The following is a 21,980-nucleotide window of genomic DNA, read 5'->3' as shown; positions in this document are numbered from 1 at the left end:
GAGAGCAGGCGCTAAATATTTATGAGAATCTTTTAAAAATGTATTTTACATTTAGGGTTTCGTAATTGTCATGTTTTTTATAATTAAAATAATATAAAGATAAATTCACTTAAGATTTGTCACAAATTTGATGAGCGACTGGCGTTAAATAAATCTGACATGTGGTATTAAATAGGATTTCGCAAATCTCATGTACTTATTATTACTACAAATAATGTGAGTGAAAGGCGTTAAATAAATATGAAATGAGAAATTATATTTATATACATATAAAATAAGATCTGTCAAATCAAATCAACTTATTAAAGCATTATTTTCATATATACAATTACTCATAAGATTAATTTGTTATGTTACATTTGTTATGTTACATTAAAATAAATAATAAAATATAATAATAAAGTTTAAATTTACTAGGATAATAATTAATTTAAATGCTTATGTACAGGTTTATTGTCAGTAGCAATAATGTTATATTTTTATAATACTTTGATTAGGAAAATTAGTTTTATAATTTAAAATAATTAAAAGTCGAGCTTAATTTTTATATTACTTTTTGTTGATCGATTTTTATATTACTTTTTGTGGATCGATATAAAATATAGTTATTATAATTTTTATTTCATTTATATTTAAAAGTAATAGCAAAAAAATATGTAAATTGTATATGAAAGCTTATTTGATTGATCTCAGATATTACAAAATAAAATAATTATTCAAATAAAACATCTGTTTATTTTTTTTATTTATATTAAAAACGCAATAATAAGTATAATTTATTATAGAATTTATATTATATCAAAATATAATTTATGAATATTTTTTTCAGCACTAAGGAATGAATTTTGGTACGCCGAACACTAAATTATTGAAATATAATTTGAAACAGCGCTAAAATTGGAATTGTTGAAATTTTTCAACGGCATTTCGCAAAAAAGGCCGATTTTATTACGGGAATAAATGTTTTGTCAATTTTCATACAATTAATGAACTTCGTTACTCCGGAAATTTATTCACATAGCAAACTGAAATGTTTTCATTATCTGAAAACTCGTAACAACGTACTGAACCAAACTCTAGGACCAGTGCGTGGCCTTTTTGTTTTTTATACTCCGGAACTTATTCCCTCGGATAGTTTTCCAATGGAGTGTATATAAAAATAATAGACATCGTTCGACTGAAATAATACGTAATGTGGTAGTGCCAGTATAAATTTACCACAGGCGTTTTCCTTATAAGTATCGACAAAACATTTTTCATGGTTGTGTAACGTTTCAATGTTTGGAAAGAGCGAAATATTTCATGCAAATTTTTAACAGCGTTCATTATGTCGCTTTTTATTATATTTTGTGGCAATTGAAAGTGTTTTATGTATTGCGTCGAAAACGGACGCTGCATCTTTTAGTCGTTAAATTTCAACTGCTCTGCTACCTACAGGTTGATTTAAAAGTAACGTATTTATTTAATTGAAAATATATCAGAATTATTATATAAGCAAAATTAATAAATAATAAAAATAAAGTAATGCCAAACATTCTGTTAAAAAAATATATACAAGGTAAATGAAAATTGTTGTGACTATAAATAAACAAATTAATTTATATGTCAACTACAAACTGATAAAAACTAAATTATTGATAGTCGATATTATTTTGTATACATATTTTGCAAAATTGATCGTTTAATAATTCGTGTTTTACAAAAAAATTAAAATAATAATAAATATTTTTTAAGCAGAATATTATAATGCAAAGAAAATTTTAAAGCCAATTTTGCATTTTTCACAACAAATTCTAAATTTTGCGTTAAAAATAAGTGAAAAGTTTAGTACGTAAATCGTCAAAAAGTAATGGTTTATTATTTTTTACATTATTATTAAGTGGTATATATATATTAGTATATGTATATATTAAACAGTTATATAAATTTAATTCTATTTATTAATTTTGAGCCGTGAGTAAAAAATTCTGGAAATAATTAAATTTAATATATTTTAGGTGAAAAAAATTAAATCGTAATTTATCGGACACATATTTATTATTAAATACAAAAATCGTGCAGTATATTAAATTAAAAATATTATCCATCTCTTTAAATTATGTTTGTTTATGATTTAAGCTGTGTTTATATGTTAATATTATTTTTATTAAATTAAAAATAATATTAACATTTTATTATATAGAAAAAACGTAACTCATCAGTATACTATTTACTTAATAAAAATATTATAACCACGCTGTATGTTTGTAAATATTTACGTCTATATATTTTATTCGCCCGTTGGTTCAATTGTGACCGCTGCCATTTTTATGACTGACAGTTTGTAATGGCGTGTCGATAAAATTTTATTCAAAATCGAAACCGAACAGTAAAAGCTTGATCGTGATCGCCACTAATCAAGATTGCGGTTTGCGGGTTTACTTTGATCGTTAATTTTATATGTGTTTGGATTATTGTTGTTTGGAGATGTTCGAACGACTGTTTGTTTACTTATACCCTATTTTGTGATTCTGGGCTATAATAATCCATATAACGGATATTCCAGGAACACTGTAGAAAGTACTTATAAATAGAAAGTTAAAAATATTTATGCCATGATCACGGATTGTTTGCAAACAATTCGCGATCATGGCCGGAAAATCACGGCCGAAATATAGAATACAAGTAAGCAAAAATCGCGATGAATCCCGAGATAATTATTAAAAAAATAATTATACTCGCGAAAATCTAAAAATCCATTTATATATATATATATATATATATATATATATATATATATATATATATATATATAATATATATATTTATTTATTTATTTATTTTATTAATTTATTTAGCTTAATAGCTAATCTTTACATCTAACAATTTTAGTAAACATATATAAAAATATATAAAAAATACATAACAGAAAGAAAAAATGAAAAAATACAATAATAAAGTCTTAATATTATAATTTATTTCTATATGTACGAAGGTGTTTTTTTATTCCATTTATGAAACCCGTTATATTTTTGCTGTTTCGGATTTCTCTTGGAAGACTATTATATAAATCAAAACCTCCGTACATAATTCCCCTAGCCGTACTCGTTTTCTTATACTTAATTTTCTTTAAATTTTCTCTATTTCTAGTATTATATTTATGTACATCTTTATTTCTTATTAAATACTTATTAAAATATTTTGGTAATATATTATTTTCTAACTTATATATAAATACTAAAACATTCATACTCAATATTTCTTGAACATTCAACCATTCTAATCTATCAATATATATATATATATATATATATATATATATATATATATATATATATATATATATATATATATATATATATATATATATATATATATATATATATTATATTATTATATTATATATATTAAAAATTAAATATATATATAAAAATTATTTACGTGTTTTTTTCGCGTTCATTTTGTTTTTTGAATGGGACCCTATATTTCGCCGAAGATTGTCCCAGCATTATCAGGAGTTTTCACATTTCTTAGAGTACACTTTTTTTTACATCGAGCAGGGAAGGAGTTTTTATTCACACTATTTTTATTGGTTTTAATGTTAAAAACACGTTAGTTCGAATATTATTACCCCCACTTCTCCGCGGATAAGAGCATTCTGAAAAAAAATTAATCGATTATTTGTCGTATTGTTACAAATTTTCGATCGTTGAAAACGATATACAGCACGTTACTGTTATTATTATTAAACTGTTTATATTTTACATAAATTTAAGGAATTCAAAAATAAAAACTTTTTTTTTATCAACTATTACCAATATTACACGCAGAAAGAATTCAAAAATAAAAACTTTTTTTTTATCAACTATTACCAATATTACACGCAGAAAGTAAAACTTCGAGTAGTGATCCAAAGATAGATAAAAGATAAATATTAAAATAACACAAAAGAGTAAAAAATATAGCCCTTAAGTTGTAACAAAATCTTCGAACTGTAAGTAAATTGTACTAAAATACCAGAATATTAACACTTACATGAAAAGTACGATATTACTTTAAAATAAAAATTAGCCGCTTAACTATAACATATTTATTAAATTACAGTTCTTTATACCCTTTTTTTGCCACATCGAGTGCTTCAAAGCGTATTAAATGGGGGAAACCAGAGCGGGCACGGAAAACCGTCTTTCTTCACTTGTCAGCTTTCGTTTATTAGCGTTCCATGTACGAAAGCAATAAAACACGCTCTCACAATAAAATACTGAGGGCAACCTCAGCATCGTTGAGATTATGGTTACCATTTTATTAAGGGCTGACATGCCTTTCTCCTGTCGTCTTGTCTGCCCATCGTATCGAGTCGTTGCCGTATTTTACTGTGACGTTTAAAAGTTGAGGGTTGTGCTTTTGGCTTAAGAATAATTAATAATATACCGAATTAGGTTAGTATTTAATTAAAAGTCAAAAATTAAAATATAGTAATTATATAACAATTATGTCACAATTATCTCAAATAAGTAACATATCACACGAGCTTAGAAACTAGATGGTTAGTGGTGTGGCTTTGAAGCAATCGATTCGTGTGTTGAGGTCAGTGTGGTCAGGATTGTCAAGGCAACCAGATCTTTGCATGACAGCTTTGACATTGTAGTAAATATGCAAAGCTTGAAATTGAAATTATGATTGACGCAAAACTTCGATAGCGATCGTGTGGTTTAAGTAGTTTCTAATAATAACGGAAATTGTTATATTGAGTTTATATTATATATAGGCATTAAATACAAATATCTTTTACGTTCAATTCTATTTAAAATAATATAGATGTTTGACGTTCCGAATAGTTATTATATTATGCGGCTTAAAAGGGTTTAAAGTAGCCAATATGTTATTATATAAGAAAGAAATTGATTCATTGTATTATATTTTTTTTGTAAATTTATAAGCTAACAGTGTATATATTTAAAAATAGGAGATTGTAAAACATTTGTATTACAGTTGTATGATTTATTGCTTAGATTATTTTTTTGTAGTTTCTCGTTTGGTTGCCAACAAATTTACATAAGAAGTAAATTATTTTGTGTTATGTTTAATAGATAAACTTCAAATATATTATCAAAAATATTGCAAGTCTACTTTTCACATTTCAACTAAAAAATATAATTACTCATTCGGATGGTTATATTTTAAGTTATAACAATTATAAAATTATATATATAAATAAACATATAAGAATTTATGAAAAAACATAATTTGGATAAAAAATTGTACTTGTTAAGAGGTAATATTTGGGTTGATATGCTAATAAAATATTATAGTAAAATTTATAAATAAATCTAATTATGTAATATCATTGATTATATATAGTCTTAACTATAATTACGCTTAACTTAAAGGTCTAAGTTATAATTACACTACCAGGAAGAATAAAAATATCATTCTAAGTAGAGTTTCCAAATATTCAATGAATTTAATTATTTAACTATAACATAGATAACGATAATATATTATATTATTTAATAGTGCAAGAATACAGTTAAAATAATAAACACAGGTTCATATTTACATTTTTAATTAGAAATATTAGGTCAATTTATTTTATTTTAAAATATGCAACTATAGGTCTCAAACTAACGAGTAAAAAGTTTATTTTTATTTTTTATGCTGCCGATAAGAAGTAAATCTAGGGTTTATTGTGTTGCAGTAATAACGATTTAGAAGTCTTAAAAAAGATTACAATAATTAATTACTTTATTCGTTTTGATTTAAGAGAAATATATAAAAGTAGACGAGTTACTTAAAAAGTATTTTTTTTTGCTTTGTTTTATACTACTGCTTTATTGTCAGCTTTTCGTGGTTAACCAATGACTGTTATATTTAACATTTATAAAATATTTTTAATTTTGCAGAAGAAAATGAGCACAATTGATAAATCAATCGAGGGGAAAATTATTACACGAATTGTTTAAAATATACAATACAGAATATATTATTGCTCCGTTGAGTATTTTTATCATTCTGGAGGACAGCCATTTAATTTGAGTCCTCTGCTCTTTTTACTCTTTATTAATGACATACATGCGGTAATTTCCGCGAATTCTCGGTGACTTTCGGTTGCAAGCTTTAGAATGCCCTAAAGAGTCGCGATCGCGTTCCTTATTCTTGTCCGTTGCGGTTAGAACGTTAGCGCTTGGAGAGGCTTCTCTTGTAAGAACCATCCAGCTTCTTAGCGAGCTTGCAAAAAATAAGTATTTTTGGCGATACTATGAGGAGCTGGTAAAAATATATTATGGTGCTCATCTCTTTTAAGTGTGCACCATAAGTATTTTTTAAATTATTATTTTTGCTTATTATCATCATGACGCATTGGAGAAACCTGCAAGTTGTCAAAGCTTGCAATGATTTGTTGTGATAATAATTATATTTAAAATATATTTTTAAACTAAAAGTAAAAATCTAAGAACATTTTTTTTAATATTTCACTACAAATATAAACGAATATTTATGATATAGTTAGACAAAAAAATTAATAACAAATAGTATATTCGGTATTTATATAATATATTATTTTAATTAGAATCTTTAATTTTAATTTTTTAATAATTTAATTTGTTAGAAGTAATTTATACTGTGAACTTTAATCAATTTGACAACTCTACAAAATTACTTTTTTTTAAGATACAGAAATAATTAATTTAAAATCCATACTTATTGCGTTGTGAAGTACAATATTTTGGATGCTATGGTGTTTTAAAAAAATTTTCTTTTCACGTAATTATCGGTTCTTCCTCTACATTTTTGTAAATAAATTGATTGAAAAACTGTTTTATGCTAATGATATACTAGTGGAGTAACAAGCTTTTAAAATAATTTAGTTTTTCGAGCATCAACAGCGATTGTTAGCATTTATTTTATATAATCAATAACAACGTTATATAGTTGTTTGGCATTCAAAGAGTTAAACATAAGTGTAGTAAATGCATTATTTAATTTATTATCATTTTATTTGTCGTAATTTTGATGTCATATACATTTATGATTATATGGTAACTTAAAAAAAATATATATTTTTGCTCTAAAAACACACAAAACACAACTAAAAACATTATCATTGTTTCTTTTCTTTTATATTTAGAATAGATATTTATAAATTTATTATAAATAATATTTTAAAAATAAAATAATATTTTGGAACATTATTTTTTTTATTTCCATATTTAACTAGAAGGAAAATATCTTGATTATGACATTAAAGTGTTGCTCCTGCTCTCTTATCAGCACTTATCACACACAGTTATTGTAATTTATATAATACAAACAGTTTTGGAAACTTATTGAAAAAGCTTATGCATTGGTAAACGTTTATCTTATTTGATTTAATTTGCTTAAGTAATTATTTAGTGACGTTATAATTTTCTTTCACATTTTGTTCGTTTATAAATTTATTGCCATAAACATATACAAGTTAATGAATGTAGTAACTTATTGTTAATAAATACAAAAGTCACACTGGTAATATTATAAGAATTGCTGCTATCTTTTCTAAATACACTGTAATCACATCATTGATCTGATCAAGGCTTTGAATACCCTTCTGGTATGCCAATATAACTTTCAATATATATTTCATTAAGTAATAGTATGTTCATTTGAAGATAAAACTTTATAATGAGTCTCTTGGCATGTTGTTACGTCCTAACTCTATCGGACCTTTCTGCTCTAGCCGAGTTATTTAATTAAATATTAAATTAATCATTTGTCCCTAGCCACACATGTACCCTTTTACACCGCACCGTGCTTATTTTTTCCACGCCACAATCTCATTTTACCACAAAAACAATACATCGTTATATTTATTATTATTGTGCTTTCTAACACAGCTCGTTTATGTTTGTTTCACAGACGGCAGGCGATATTGAATTAAGAATCGCGCTCTGTGGAGGAGGGCGGCATGGGCCCCGCAGCGTTTCTGCTGCTGTGGTTGCCGCCCGCGTTACTCACGCCGCCTACTCCCAAAACCGGTATGTACACATTTTCTTATTAAGGATAATGCTAATATAATATTTTCACAACTCAGCACAATATTTTCCAATTTTATTGTTATAAACTGGAGTCTCATTTTATGCAAGATGGGTTCAAAAAAAATTAGGGTTGCATTCTATAATTTTCCAATACCGAATAATTCTAGGAAATTTAGTTAGTAAAAATTCAGAAAAATTATATAGTTTATAATTTATATCGACTTAACTGTATACAGGTATTCTGGTACATCGGATATAGAACGTAGTTTGAAATACCAAGTTGCACTCATCGTTCTAAAATCTCACAACTCAAAAAAAAGCAATTAAAAATTATTTAAAAAATTTAATGACACAAATGTTATTGTAAACAACAGTGGCTAAAAATATTTTGTTAGTAAACAAAAATATTTACTAAACGATTAATGTATTATACCTACTTACGTGGAAGCAAAACATTGATCATTCAGTAAATATTTTGTTTCTTTAAGGCAAACAACACTTGTTTATAATTGGTGTAATTTGGAATGTTATAAAACGCAAAGTTTACGAAAAATTAGTGACTTCAAAGAAAGAATCAAGATTGCGTGTTGTGAAATAAAATCCGACGAAGCAAAAGTATACTAAATTACTATACAACTTACTTACTTTAAAAAGTAAATATAAACATTCCATATAATTATTATTTAATCTCAAAGTCATACTAAAAAAATATATATATACTTTTATGTGAACTATAATAAGAAACGAATGCTTCATTTATTAAATTAAAAAGTTTAACAAGAGATAAATCTTTTCTATATTATATAATAGATTGCTGATATTGCCTTTATAAAGAACACAATATTCACAAGCGCAGATGATACATATCTGCATGTATATTATACCAATATTACGTAGTCTTGGCAGAATATCTGCAAGTGAGCTTAAGCAAGATTAAGAACTTGTTCAAAATAGTATGGATATAGGCAAGCGAAAAATAAAAAATAGTAAATCACATTTTCCACTAGAAGAATCTGTCAATCCATAATGATACGCAACGAAGATCTTTCACAGAAAATACCTGAATATACACATAAAGAAGGCCAAAAGCTTTTAATTCGACATGATCAAATGGCCAAATAGCACATTTTTAAAAAATATATGTGATACTTAATTATATATTTTATTAACTTAAGAATATTTAAAAAAATAATTAATTAATAATGAAGTGCTGAGCTCTAGAGACGAATTGTACAATCGCTGCACAGTTATTGTTGGTTAAATTGTCTCATCACGTTAATATATACACATAACATGTTTGTAACTGTCAATATGTCAAGATGTAACTAGACAGGCTGTCTACAGCTATTCTCATTTTTTATGAACATGTTGTATGTATGTAGACACATATGTATATACTATTATATCAATAGATTGAGAGTAATGGCCAGAATGGCGTAATCCGTAAAGTGCTGGACTGAAAATCCATAGCCGTCATAGTCGTGAGTTTGATTGTCCCAACATAATTGATTTTTTATTTATAACCCTATAAATAAAATCCATTATGACCTATATTGTAAGTTCTCGTGATTGATAGCTTAATATTAAAATAAATTTATCATTACTTAAAAACATATATTACGAGTTTCCAGAATTATTCTATACATACCCTTGTGGTAATTGTTTACCTCGTTGAAACGCATTAGGCAAGCCTTGTCAAATTACAACGGTCAATTTACAATTGTAGCACCACTTGCACACGTTACTAGGTGACCCAAAAGTACGATATAATAAATAAATGTAAATCATAAATAACTTAGAACGAATGTTTTATTATTAATTGATGATGTAATTTTAAATCATATGCTAAAAGCCTAACTTAATATTACAAAATTTTATTGTTCACTTTCTTTGGGTAAATGATATTCTAATATATAACAAGTTACTCTTACACAACTATTGGACTAGTAACTAGTAACAGCTTAAAAGTTTTAAATTTAATTATTTTATACTATAGAATAAATGTACCAAATAGACAGTAATTTAAAAAAAAATTGTAGTAAAGAAATAATATGTTTTTTAAATATAAACTAAAAATATCAGTTAACTACTGGTACATAAACATATTAAAATGTGTTTTTTTTTCAATATATACGCATTAGTGTTGCCGTTGTTTAAGAGTTTTTGGCGTTAAACTAAAACAACAAAAATATTTGCTAAATAAATAAATAAGTGCTTTAAAAAATTAGCCTAGCTCTTCAAATTTTTATTCTATGAATGCATTTAATATTTTCAAAAATGCAAGTTTGTATCTTTTCTAAAAAAGAAAGACATAATTTAATCTACTTGATGCTTAATATTTTAGCATAGAAAAAATCAGAAAAGTTAGAAAAATGCATTAATATAATTTTTTATTTATCAAGAAAAATGAAAATTATTATGTAATGATATTTTATAAAAAATATTATTTATACAAATTTATTTAATGGTTTTCAATAGCAATTTTAAAAACAAGCAGAGGTTAAAATATACTTAATTTACAGCTGCAGCCAGAGCACATCGTAAAGAACGGAAAAGGATTTTTATTTACACACTGAAAACATTGTTTTATAATCCAAGTTTTATGACTAACTCCAGGAATTACGATAAGCAAATATTTCGTTTTGACATACTCAAATATTTGCAATTTAGTTTGCAATTAGTGTTTCTTTTTAAAAATTATTTCTTGAGAGTTTATCGAGAAAAATGTGAAATCGAGAATTCCCATTTTTCTTAATCATTTTTTCACTACATAAAATTAACTACTTCCTTTTTTATACCGCTGCATAAGTAACAGTGGGTACAGGATTATTAGGCATACTGTATGAAAGGTTTTAATAGGGATCTAAGAATGACAACAATTTTTTACAAATTTTTAACATTCAAACTAGACCTCTTTTTCCTAGTAATTAAAAAAAACACTCAGTTAAGAAATAAGGTGTTTGAAAATATGCATACTTTCTCGAAAGATCGAAAGTATTTAAATGATCGATTTTTATTACTCTAACCGGCAGGCGGCTTTATCTCTGATTTGGTGATATTAAAACCCGATTCGATAACAACAAAATACGCATGGGAATTGGCAGAATGTAATGATTTAGGGCTATTTTTTTTCTATAATCGAAAAAGTTTTTTTTATATTTTTTCTGTGAAGTAGCAACAGCCTAAAACTTTTTGTTGAAACAATTGGAAAATATTAATTCTGACGAAAGCTCAAAATTTTGACGGGCAAATAAAAATAAATTGTATGATAGAAAATGTTATTAATTAAATATAAAATATAAAGTCCAAAAAAAGTAACTTTTTTAGATATTCTTCAAAAGCAGAAACATATAAAATAAGTAATAGTCGCAGATTATTTAATGGCTTGACGCTAAAGACCTCCGCGACTCCATTAAATCTTTAGAATCTATTAAAGAAATTTGAAATTTATCACTGGTGCAACAATTAGAGAAAGAATTTTTTCAGCTTTACAGAGAGTAGTGTAAGAAAACCAAAATTTTACAGATTAGTTAAGAAAGAATTCAAAATATTTTATTTGACAGGCAAGAAAACAAATAATTGACAGTGCCTAGCTTAGATTAAACCAACATCGATACAAAACGAAAGAAGTTTTTCTACGGCCGAAATTATTTTAATGAAAATCATATAAGCATGTTTGATTCTACTTTATATGACATGTGTTTTTTAAAGGGTTATTTTAAGTATAATATGTAATAATGTATCTGCAATACTTTACTGTATTCCATATACTTTTTCATTCCTCAAAAGTGGAGTCGAGAATTCCTATTTCTCGAGAAATAAAATTAAATGATAAAATAAAATGCCTAAATGCAAGTATCAATGCGTTAATAATAATACTATAAGTATAACATAAAATTAAACTTTTTACTTTTGGTCAAATATAACACTTTAATATTTTTACACATGATATCACAGAAAATTCCTACACTATCAAATATGAAATTGTATGCATTATACGCTAGGTAAACGTTTTTACTTAAATTACTCGTAAAAACTCATAAAAATATATCTGAGAATTTTGCATACCGCGCAGTTTCAAGTTATTACGGTGTAGGATACATTTCTAATAAAATATTTATGTATACTACAAGAAATAATACAACGGTCGTAAAAATATGATACTAGTCGTTTTGCATACGGTCGCTAGAATACGTATAAATTTTCTTATTTATAAACCATCGACCTTTGCAGGGGTCACAGTTTCCAACATAGTAAACGGCGAGAAAGCGTCGAAGCTTTCGCGAATTTGTACGTATTTTTTGTGTTGTAAAAAAACGGTATCGAAGCATCACATTCGCACGTGCAGAATCCTTTCGCGTTACTACAATAAAATATCGCTCGCCCTTGCCCACATGTCAGCCTGGCGATAACCGTATACCATAGAAACGTGTATATGGGTAAAAAAATAATACATATACTTTCTAAATATTATATAAATGTATAAAAACATATTTTTAATAAACAAATTTATAAGGTTTAGTATTATGAATATTATCATAATAATTATAATACAAGTACATAAATCTGAGAATAAGATTAAACTGTTAAACATATTTTTTTTTTAAAAGACTTTCTGTTTAATGTATTTGTAATACTTTTACAACACTAAGTTTGAATCATATATTTTTTTATTATTCATATTTACGGATGATTGTATATACATAAATGTTAATATCTGTATTATTTTTTATCTCGTATTAAATATTGTTTTAAAGTATTTTTTTTATTATGTTGTTAACTTTAATTTAAGCTTATCTTTGCGCGAGCTTAACTAATTGTCGTTGATAATGGGATATTGTATGTGATGGTTCTCATTTTTTCTTATCCTTATTTATATTGCTTTACCTTAAAAACAGTATTTCTACAAATAAAAATTAAAAGTTATGGAAAGATTAGGAGTCTTGAATCTTATTGTTTTATAAGATTATCTTAAGAAATACTTTTAATTAAATAGCTTGTAGTTTTCAATTTAAATCAAAGTTTTCTGATAAACAGTGACTTTTGAGTTACATATTATACAGAAATAAATAAAAATAATTGTGCAAATAAAGTAGAATAGTTGTCTTGTATAGCCACTAAATTAGTGTGGTCAAGATCTAATTTTTTTAAATGCATAATATTTTCTTACCACTCTAATAATGTTTATAAAAAAAAACTAAAAAAAAATTATAAGCAGTTATTTTTGAAACAATATTCGTAAATGTGCCATTAGTAATAAGCCAAAAAAATATTGAGAAAATAGATTTAATTGATTAAATAAATGTTAATTCTTATAAATGTATATTTTTTGTTATCTTAATATTATTCACAGAATTTATCACGGTAGCTCAGGTTTAAGAAATAGAAGGACTTAGCAGGCTTTTTATTTTTATTATTTTTTTCCCGACGTTTCGATCTCTGATGTTTGGGCTATCATCATTCTGCCTGTGTAATATATGGTTATTTTTGTGTATTTAATTTTAAATATATTTTTGCTTGATTTAATGTACTCAATATTGCTTCACTGCTATATCCTAATATGGAATTTAAATTTTGCTTAAAGCTTAGTTATAATATCATTAATGGTAAACTTATTTCTATTAGAGCATATAATAAATTTAAAAAAAATTAATCCGTATTAAGACATATTATTTATTAAATTATTTAGTGGCTTAAAACTAATTTTAATCTATTTTACTACTTATAAATAATACAAATTTAATTTAACATAAAAAAACTATTTGATATAAATAACTTAATTTTATTATTGAAACAAAAATAAAAATATAATATAATATATTAATTTAAAATTACACATATAAATATTAATTGTTTATATAAAAAACAATTTTGCTGAATCTTATCAATTCTTAATGTATCATAAACCATAAATAGAAATAAGCTGCCAATTCTCCTCTCACACAAAAATAACTTTCAAAAATCACTAAACGCACTTGGCTTGATCAAGGACTTTCAAGGTCATTTAAAATATATAATACAAGCCATAAAACATAGCGAAGACAGCAGTGTTGATAATTAGAAAAAATGTATTTTTTATATTTTTTTTGAATATCTCCCATTTAAAATATTTGTATTGTTTATTATTAGTATAAAATCATTAAAAGCTTTAACTTTTAATGTAAAAATACTAACTGTATTTTATTCTTAGGCATTCACAGTATAGCGTTTAAAACGACATTTTGCATTTTATTACTGATTCGCTACTACAACACGTTCATTGATTACATGCCTAAAAAGTCGTAAAATATTCATTCGGTAATTGAATGAGCCATTAAAAAAACTATACGAATACGTAATTTTTTTTACGTTTCACGCTAAAACATATGTACATATATAGATTCCATAATAATGGATATAGTTTAACGTCAATAAAGCTAAACAGATAAAGCGAAGCCGGCACGAAACTCGATAATAAAAGTATGGCGGGACACTAAAAGTTGTTTCGTTTATAATCGATTACGTTTCATACTGTTGCGGGCGATTGCCTAATTCGACAAAATCAGGGCATATAACAATTTGTAAAAATAAATGCAATAGCAATAAATAAAACGAGAATTTCGCTTATAAAGCGTTTTGGAAAGGCGACGTCGATTTTTATTACGTTCATTCGGCGGCTCGCGTGTCTCGTAAGCATTTTGTGTATCGATATTAGCGGTGAATATATTACAGTTGAAAATATTCATATACTACACAAACTGTGTACGTTTGTATATTTTGTAACGCAAATTTGTGTATAAACAAGTATACATGCATGTTTACACAGGCTAGTTATATCAATAGTATTATTTTAAAACGTGTTAAACAACCTTTGAAGTTAGAAAAAAATGTTAATGGATCAGTATTACCGTTACAAATGCACTTGTAGTTTAATTACACTAAACAAAATAATTGAACACCTTTTACCAAAAGTTATTTGTAGCATGAGAGAAAAACACACACTATACTTTTATTTGCTAGTAATTTTCTTTGGTTTGATAATAATCAATGTATACATTTTTTTAAAATGTGTCAGAATTGCCTTTACGCGATTATTTCGATAAACTTAAAGTAAATTACCATGACAAAAATAAAAATCATTCTAACCCATTAGTTAAAAACCTTAATAAGATAACATAAATATTTAAAAAAAAAAATGCTAGCTAATTTAATAAGAAACAAAAAGTTTTTTTTTTTGCCCTAAAAAATAAATAAATAAAAGTAAGAACAAATTAATAGATACCCAGGTAAATGGCTTCGGCCAGGAAGTGGAAAAAAATAAGAATTAGTTTATATATTTAGTTTATATATTAAATTTATATATTTTTACATATTTACTTTTAAAAATATTTCAAGTTGTGCTAATTAAGGGTAAAATATATCGTAGCATAAGTTTGTCGAACATTAATTTTTACATGTAAATATTTTTCAGAATTTCTTACTCATAGTCTAGAGCATGGGTTCTTTGCACCCCTAGAATCGTGTTTGTAAATATTTTAGTGTGTATCTTTATATATAAAACATAGTACACATTACCATACATTGAAATTTTTCACATATAAATTATTATAAAAGTATCAATAGGTATAATACAAGTTAAAAAAAATAATTGTTTCTCGATCCCTTTCTAATCCCAGAACCTGGGTGTCTTGCACCCGTTGAATCGTGTTTGTAAATGTTTGCGGTGTAAATTTATATATAAACTTAATACACGTGAACCTACATTTAAATTTTCACATATTAATTATTCTAAATATTACAAGTAAGGTTTAGTTTAGGTACAATATATCATTATTAAAATTTTGATTGTTTTTAGACCTCTATCTAATCCCAGAACCTGGGTGTCTTGTACACACAGCACTGCTTTTGTAAATTATTCTGTGTGTATCTGAATATATAAATTTAATTTTATATATGTATATATTTTTTTTACATATTTTATATTTAAATAAATATTTTAATTAGGCCGGGTAACGGTACAATATATCGTAGCCTTACTCAGGATAGTCTTAATTTGCATATGAACATGTTTTTTATTTTTATTTTTAGGAACCTGTTTCTTAGTTCGGATCCTGGGTGCTTTGCACTTGTGACACTTTCGTTGTAAATGCTTCTGATTGTACTTTTATATTTAAAACTTAGAACGCGTGTTTCTAAATTTATATATTTTTTTTACATACATATTTAACAATATATGTTGAGTTAGGTTAGGTTAAGGTACAATATATCATAGCCTAACTTTACCTAACTTGACCCTTTGGACGCAAATCGACTAAAGTCGCCTTTTTTATCTCTACGCAAAAATTAGTAAAAAAAATGTTTATGAGAAAAAAAACTTTTTTTTTGAATAAACATAAAATATCATTTTATATTTTTAAAAATTAAAAAATTAGAACATTTAAATACAGCATCAAGGTAAAATTTGCATTTAAAAAAAAAAAACAATTTTATATTTATTTTTGATTAACGCGTAAGTAATATTATGAAAACATATATTCTTAAAAATTACATGTTAGTGCGAAACATATAGGCTTCTTAATTTTATAAAATGAAATACACATGTATAGACATTTATTAATTTTAATATATAATGTAAGCCTTACCTAACTTTGTTTAACTTAGCCCAACTTTTTATAATAAAAAAAAAGATTTTATGGTGTCTGGTTGATAAAAAAGCTGTAAACATAATAAAATTATTTTAATATGTGTTATCACATTTCAAAAACCAGATCACTAATACAAAGTAAAATTATATTTTTTCATGTTTGTAAGAAATTGTGTGAAATGCCAACTATCTATATTCGTGACTAATGTTTCGTTTTCAAAAGATAGTATATGTACTATGAGTGCATATTTTATAATTTGACTATGCAACATTTATATTCGCAATGATTTTATTTAAATTGTTCAAGGTTTAACATTTTTTTCTAAAATATTGTGTATTTTTTTTTAATTGTTTTCTATATTTAGGATAAAATTTTATAGTCTTAATCCTTATAAAAATCAATTAAAATTATTTTTTCTTAAATATCACTGAACATAGCTAAAATAACTGCATAAAATTGCAGCTTTAAAAATCTAATATTTTAGATTTAGCTATTGTATCAAAAATAATCACAGTTTAATCATAATTCAATCACGATTGTTTAGAATTTTCGCTGTGCGGAATTTTGTCTGCGCAATTTTTGTTTGGGCAATTTTTTGTGCACCGTTTATTATTATAGTTTTTTATTTCTCTATAAAAATAAAAATAATAATAAAATAAACTGTATAGTTTTTAATAAAAATAAAACTTTTTTTTATATATACTACCTTCAAGTTTTTCAGCATCAAAAAATGTGCTTAACATAATAAACGGATTTTTTATGTTTGAAATACTTTATCCTTACTACATCCTACGTCTATTCTAAATAAGTACAAATCTCCACAGTATACGTTGAAATATATTTGTTATACGTATATAATATAATGTACACGCTTTGGAGCTCGGCCAAGGGTTAAATTTATGTATATCTACCGTTTTAGAAAACAATATAATGTATATTAGAGCGCTGCTGTATAATTATATTGAAGTTGCCTGATTGGAAATTAGTAATTATAATATGGACAATATAGATTAAAGAATTTGCTACGCAGTAATGCATAGATGCCAATAATAAATTATTGTATACGTATTCGTTGTTTATATAATACAAGTTATTATTAAGTAAATTAATTAATTTTGTATTTAATAATAGGTTATTTAATGTTATCCTTTTATATTTTTTAGAAAACTGTATTTGGCGACCCATGAAAAATATTATTAATAATAGTATTTTAATATATTATTATAATATACATCCGAATGAGTGTCAAAGCGTTATCGCTTAAAAATAATATAGAAGCCATAATAGATATATTAACGAAGTATTGGTTTTATCCCAATTTAAAAAAAGCATATGTAATGTTTATATTTATAATATTTATAATAATACAAATGTAAGTAGTTTGGTTTTTCGCAGTAGTTTAATAGTTGTAAAAATATATCGTTTTAGATATAATACAAATAAAATGACAAAAACTTTAACAACAAAAAAACCAAAATAAGAAATATATTATTTTTGTACTTACAAATTATATTGTATATAGTAAAAAGTAAGTATACATATTTTTTATTTTAATTTTTCTTAGCTTGTTTTGTTAAACAGTGTACAAAAAAAGTTATAAAAACGTATTTAAGATTGTCACATAAAATCAATAACAATATCATAAAATTTTTAGTTATTGAATTTACAAGTTTTCGGTGATTCAAATCATTTGCTTCAAAAAAAAATATATATCACAAAAGAACAAACTAATAATATTTACTCTTTATCTTATCTTACGTTAAAGCAAATTCTTAAATTATCACACGTTGAATCTATAAAATGACCATATTTGATACTTTTTCTTGAGCAAGTGTCGATTCTTGCTAAGTATTAATAATTTTTAAATCAGGCAACAGTGACCTGTAATATTAAAATTATTCTTAAATCGCAATATCCAAATTTGGATATGACTGTATTAGATTGTATTAATCTAATATTAAAGCTTTCTTAAGATTTGGATTAATTTCATTTCCTAATTTTTTAAGCTAAATATTTTTAATAATAATTCATTAAAATAAACACCATCAGGATATTTGTAGGCAAAACAATTAATTGCTTAAGTAATTTATTTTCATTTATTAACATTAATTTTTACCCTCTACCTATCTATATTGTTTCTTGCAACGAATCGTATATAAAACCATTGGCCTTCAGTTTATTTTTGAAATATTTTTTTTTGAAGATATGCGTCATGATGAGGTGCATAATTATTAAGATCGAAAATTCTGTTTTTTCGTAAACATAATCGTAAGCATATTACAGATTTGATCTGGTGTTATTATATTACCAAGACAGTAGGTGTTGCTATTGAAATAACACCACTGTATGTATAACAATAATAATAATATTAGCACCTACTTAATTTATACGATGAAAATCTTCTATGACGTCATTTAAAAGGCTATCAAATAATACTTAGGGGATGATACGAGATATACCTAAGTAAAAAATCTGATCTAAACGCAAATATTATATAACATTTATAAAGTACTTTTCTCGCATAAACCTCCCGCATATGGCCTAAAGATAAAAACGAGCGCTATTTCCGAGCGGGCGAGTCTTTTTTACGCCCGCTCAGTCGTGAAATTCTCCGGTGGGGCGTCACGATGCCAAAGGCTTCGAAGGGAAAAGTGTAATAATTACGAGAAACAAGCCTCCTTCCTCTGACCATCAATTATGCGAACCGGCTGCTCACTCTCCTAGCCAAAGTTTACGTCTTCTTATTCCGCCTCTCTGTGCGGACCCAAAGTTGTGAATAAACAAAGTTGCGCAACCGAAAGAGATATCTCAAAACTCACACCAAGAGTCCTCTCTCTCTCCAAGACGTCCCAGAGAATAATTTATTTGTCGGCGATTAAGAAAAATTACGTGCAAATATTGTTTCGCGAGCGTTCATTAATAAAAGTTCGCAGCTCTCGAGAAGTATTAGCGCGTTGACGGGTCAAACAAAGAAGGAAAACTTACGTAAAGGTTAAATACATTTGTGGGCTTTATACATTTACAAATTATATATGCTTGAATTAAATATATTAAAGTTTTTTAATATCATGAATTAGTTTGGGTATTTTTTATTACATAATATAATGCATATAGAATACATGTAAATGTACATTATATAGAATAAAGTTAAATTTAAATTTAAAGGCTACTAACCATTACCGAGTAAGCATCTAAATTTTGGTGCTTATAGTTAAATTTGATGGTATTGATTTACTTCGCAGTTGCCCTTGACACATATGTATATATATTGTATAAAACATTTTTTTAAATAAGTCAATTTCATTTAAATCAGTAGGTTATTTCAGGGATAACTGTGTCATAACCATATGTGACGAACGGAGGGATGACCCTGTATTTATATTATATAAGCGTGTATATATAAGTATTAGCATATTATTGAATTTATTTTTTTCGTCGGTCTTTAAGCGGCTTTGCCACGAATTTATATATTACGTAATATATAATATAAAAAATATATTTGTAAGTAAGCAAGCGAGCGTTTCATTCGTGCGCCATCTAAAATTCAAGTCTCTCCCCTTTTCCCCGATTTGGGAATTGTATATGGTAAAATGTGTCACATATTTCAGGCACGAGTGGGCCGGCATGGTTCGATTTCACAACCCTTTCCAGGCTCACGGTCTAAAAGTGCCAAATGATCAATTTTTAAAGGGCAGACCATAAAAATACACAAGAAAATAGTAGATTCTGCGTGTACAAGAAAATAAAATGAGACTATTTTTCTTCTGTATTAATTTTAAATTAGGCAAAAAGACAATGTAAAAGGTTTGTGGAAAACTTTTTTACAGTAAATTTCGGTCAATTAACTAACGCTTGATACTTAATAAGTTTATTATAGTACGTAGGATTAAATAAATAAATAGCATATTTGCTTTCCTTAGATTTTTCTTAGAGGCACATACCCATATTATCTGATAAATTATGATCAGCTAAAAATAGTAGTCTTTAGACTCCATGTTTCATCGGTCAGTTGTAAAATCTACAATTTTATTCGTTATTTAAAACAATGATGCAAATAAATGTAGCTCTATACGTATTGCTAATTAAACTGCTATCAGTTTTCGGGTATTAAAATTATATGTATTACTACTATTGCTCGATAAAAGTTGTATACATTCTTAACGTACCAAACTTTGTAAAGTATCGAGATACCTGCACTTTAGAAAATTATTTTCTAATGTAGGGTTTGAAATGTTTAGTAAAATATATATACCGGTAATGATGCATATATTTCACTAATAACTCTGCACCATTAATTAGCGCAATCAATGAATAATTATTTGGCTGTTTAAATCTATTCAGAAATGTTGATAAAATAGAAAGGTGAAAATCCTCTTTATTTCTGTTTTAGTTTAAAGAGTATTTATTGAACTTAAGGTTGTTTTAAATTACGTATTTAATCGTAGATTACTTGTTTTCAGTTTAAATATGTACATATGTCTATTTTGTATTTTAAACATACAAGTTTTCAGCTTTGAATAATATGCTGGGCATTATGTTTTAATTAAGCTAAAATAACATTCAAGGTTTGTCCTTGAGCTAAAACCAATTAGAGAAAGCTATGACCTTGTAATAAAATTTTTGCTCAAATGTTCTTATAAAAAACATTATTTATATTACAAAATAAAATTATTTAAATTTTTTTCAGACGATACGTCTCGCCATGAGGGAGATTGGCAACAGCTATGGTATAACGGCTTTGAAGACTATCAAAGGCTAGATCCACCTTTAGAAAATAATACCATATCCAACGTGACAGTCCAATTGGGTGCGACAGCTTTCTTACACTGTCCAGTTAGACATAAATCTGACAGAGGGGTGAGTTTGAATTAAATAAAAATATATAATCTCTTAGGAATTAATACCTTTTTTAACGCATTGCACAGCTAAAATTTGCGTATAAAAAGAATAATTAATATCTATGCCCGATGTGAATGTTCACTGGATAATAATCGGGTTTTAACAGGGAGCTTTCATTTTGAAACAAGAACCGGAGGGAATTTTTAACGAAAAAGGCTAAATTAATGCCTTTTTTTTACAGAACAATAAAATTAAGCTTAGAAAAATATTCTCTTTGATCACATAACAGAAGCCAATTTATTTTTACACCCGTATTATTCTAACTTTGATTTAAATATTATAAAATATATTCTATAGCTAAAAAAAATGTGTATTAGCTTTTATATATAACTATCAGGTTAATGATTAATTATTAAATGTACAGATATTTTAAGTAGAACGCAAAAAGTACCATTCGTAAACTTATTTGTATATTTAAGCTTTAAACATATTATATGTAATTAATTCTAGTACTTAATGAATT

General features: G+C 25.8%; 1 protein-coding gene across 1 annotated transcript in view; it reads left to right on the top strand.

The window, feature by feature from the left end:
• LOC148229579 (limbic system-associated membrane protein-like) overlaps window positions 1–21,980 on the top strand; it is a 48,513-nt gene that overhangs the window by 9,802 nt on the left and 16,731 nt on the right. Inside the window, exons 2-3 of the mRNA XM_088197146.1 lie at window positions 7,876–7,994; window positions 21,306–21,475. Coding sequence (XP_088053272.1) covers window positions 7,925–7,994; window positions 21,306–21,475 — 240 coding nt within the window. The 5' untranslated portion in view covers window positions 7,876–7,924. The remainder of the gene's footprint in view (window positions 1–7,875; window positions 7,995–21,305; window positions 21,476–21,980) is intronic.

This window comes from Plectrocnemia conspersa, unplaced genomic scaffold, assembly GCF_051122295.1.
Source record: "Plectrocnemia conspersa isolate PC_06_02 unplaced genomic scaffold, ASM5112229v1 ptg000011l, whole genome shotgun sequence".
Lineage (NCBI taxonomy): Eukaryota > Metazoa > Arthropoda > Insecta > Trichoptera > Polycentropodidae > Plectrocnemia > Plectrocnemia conspersa.
Note: the sequence above shows the minus strand (reverse complement) of the source record. Positions and strands in the feature narration are given on the sequence as shown.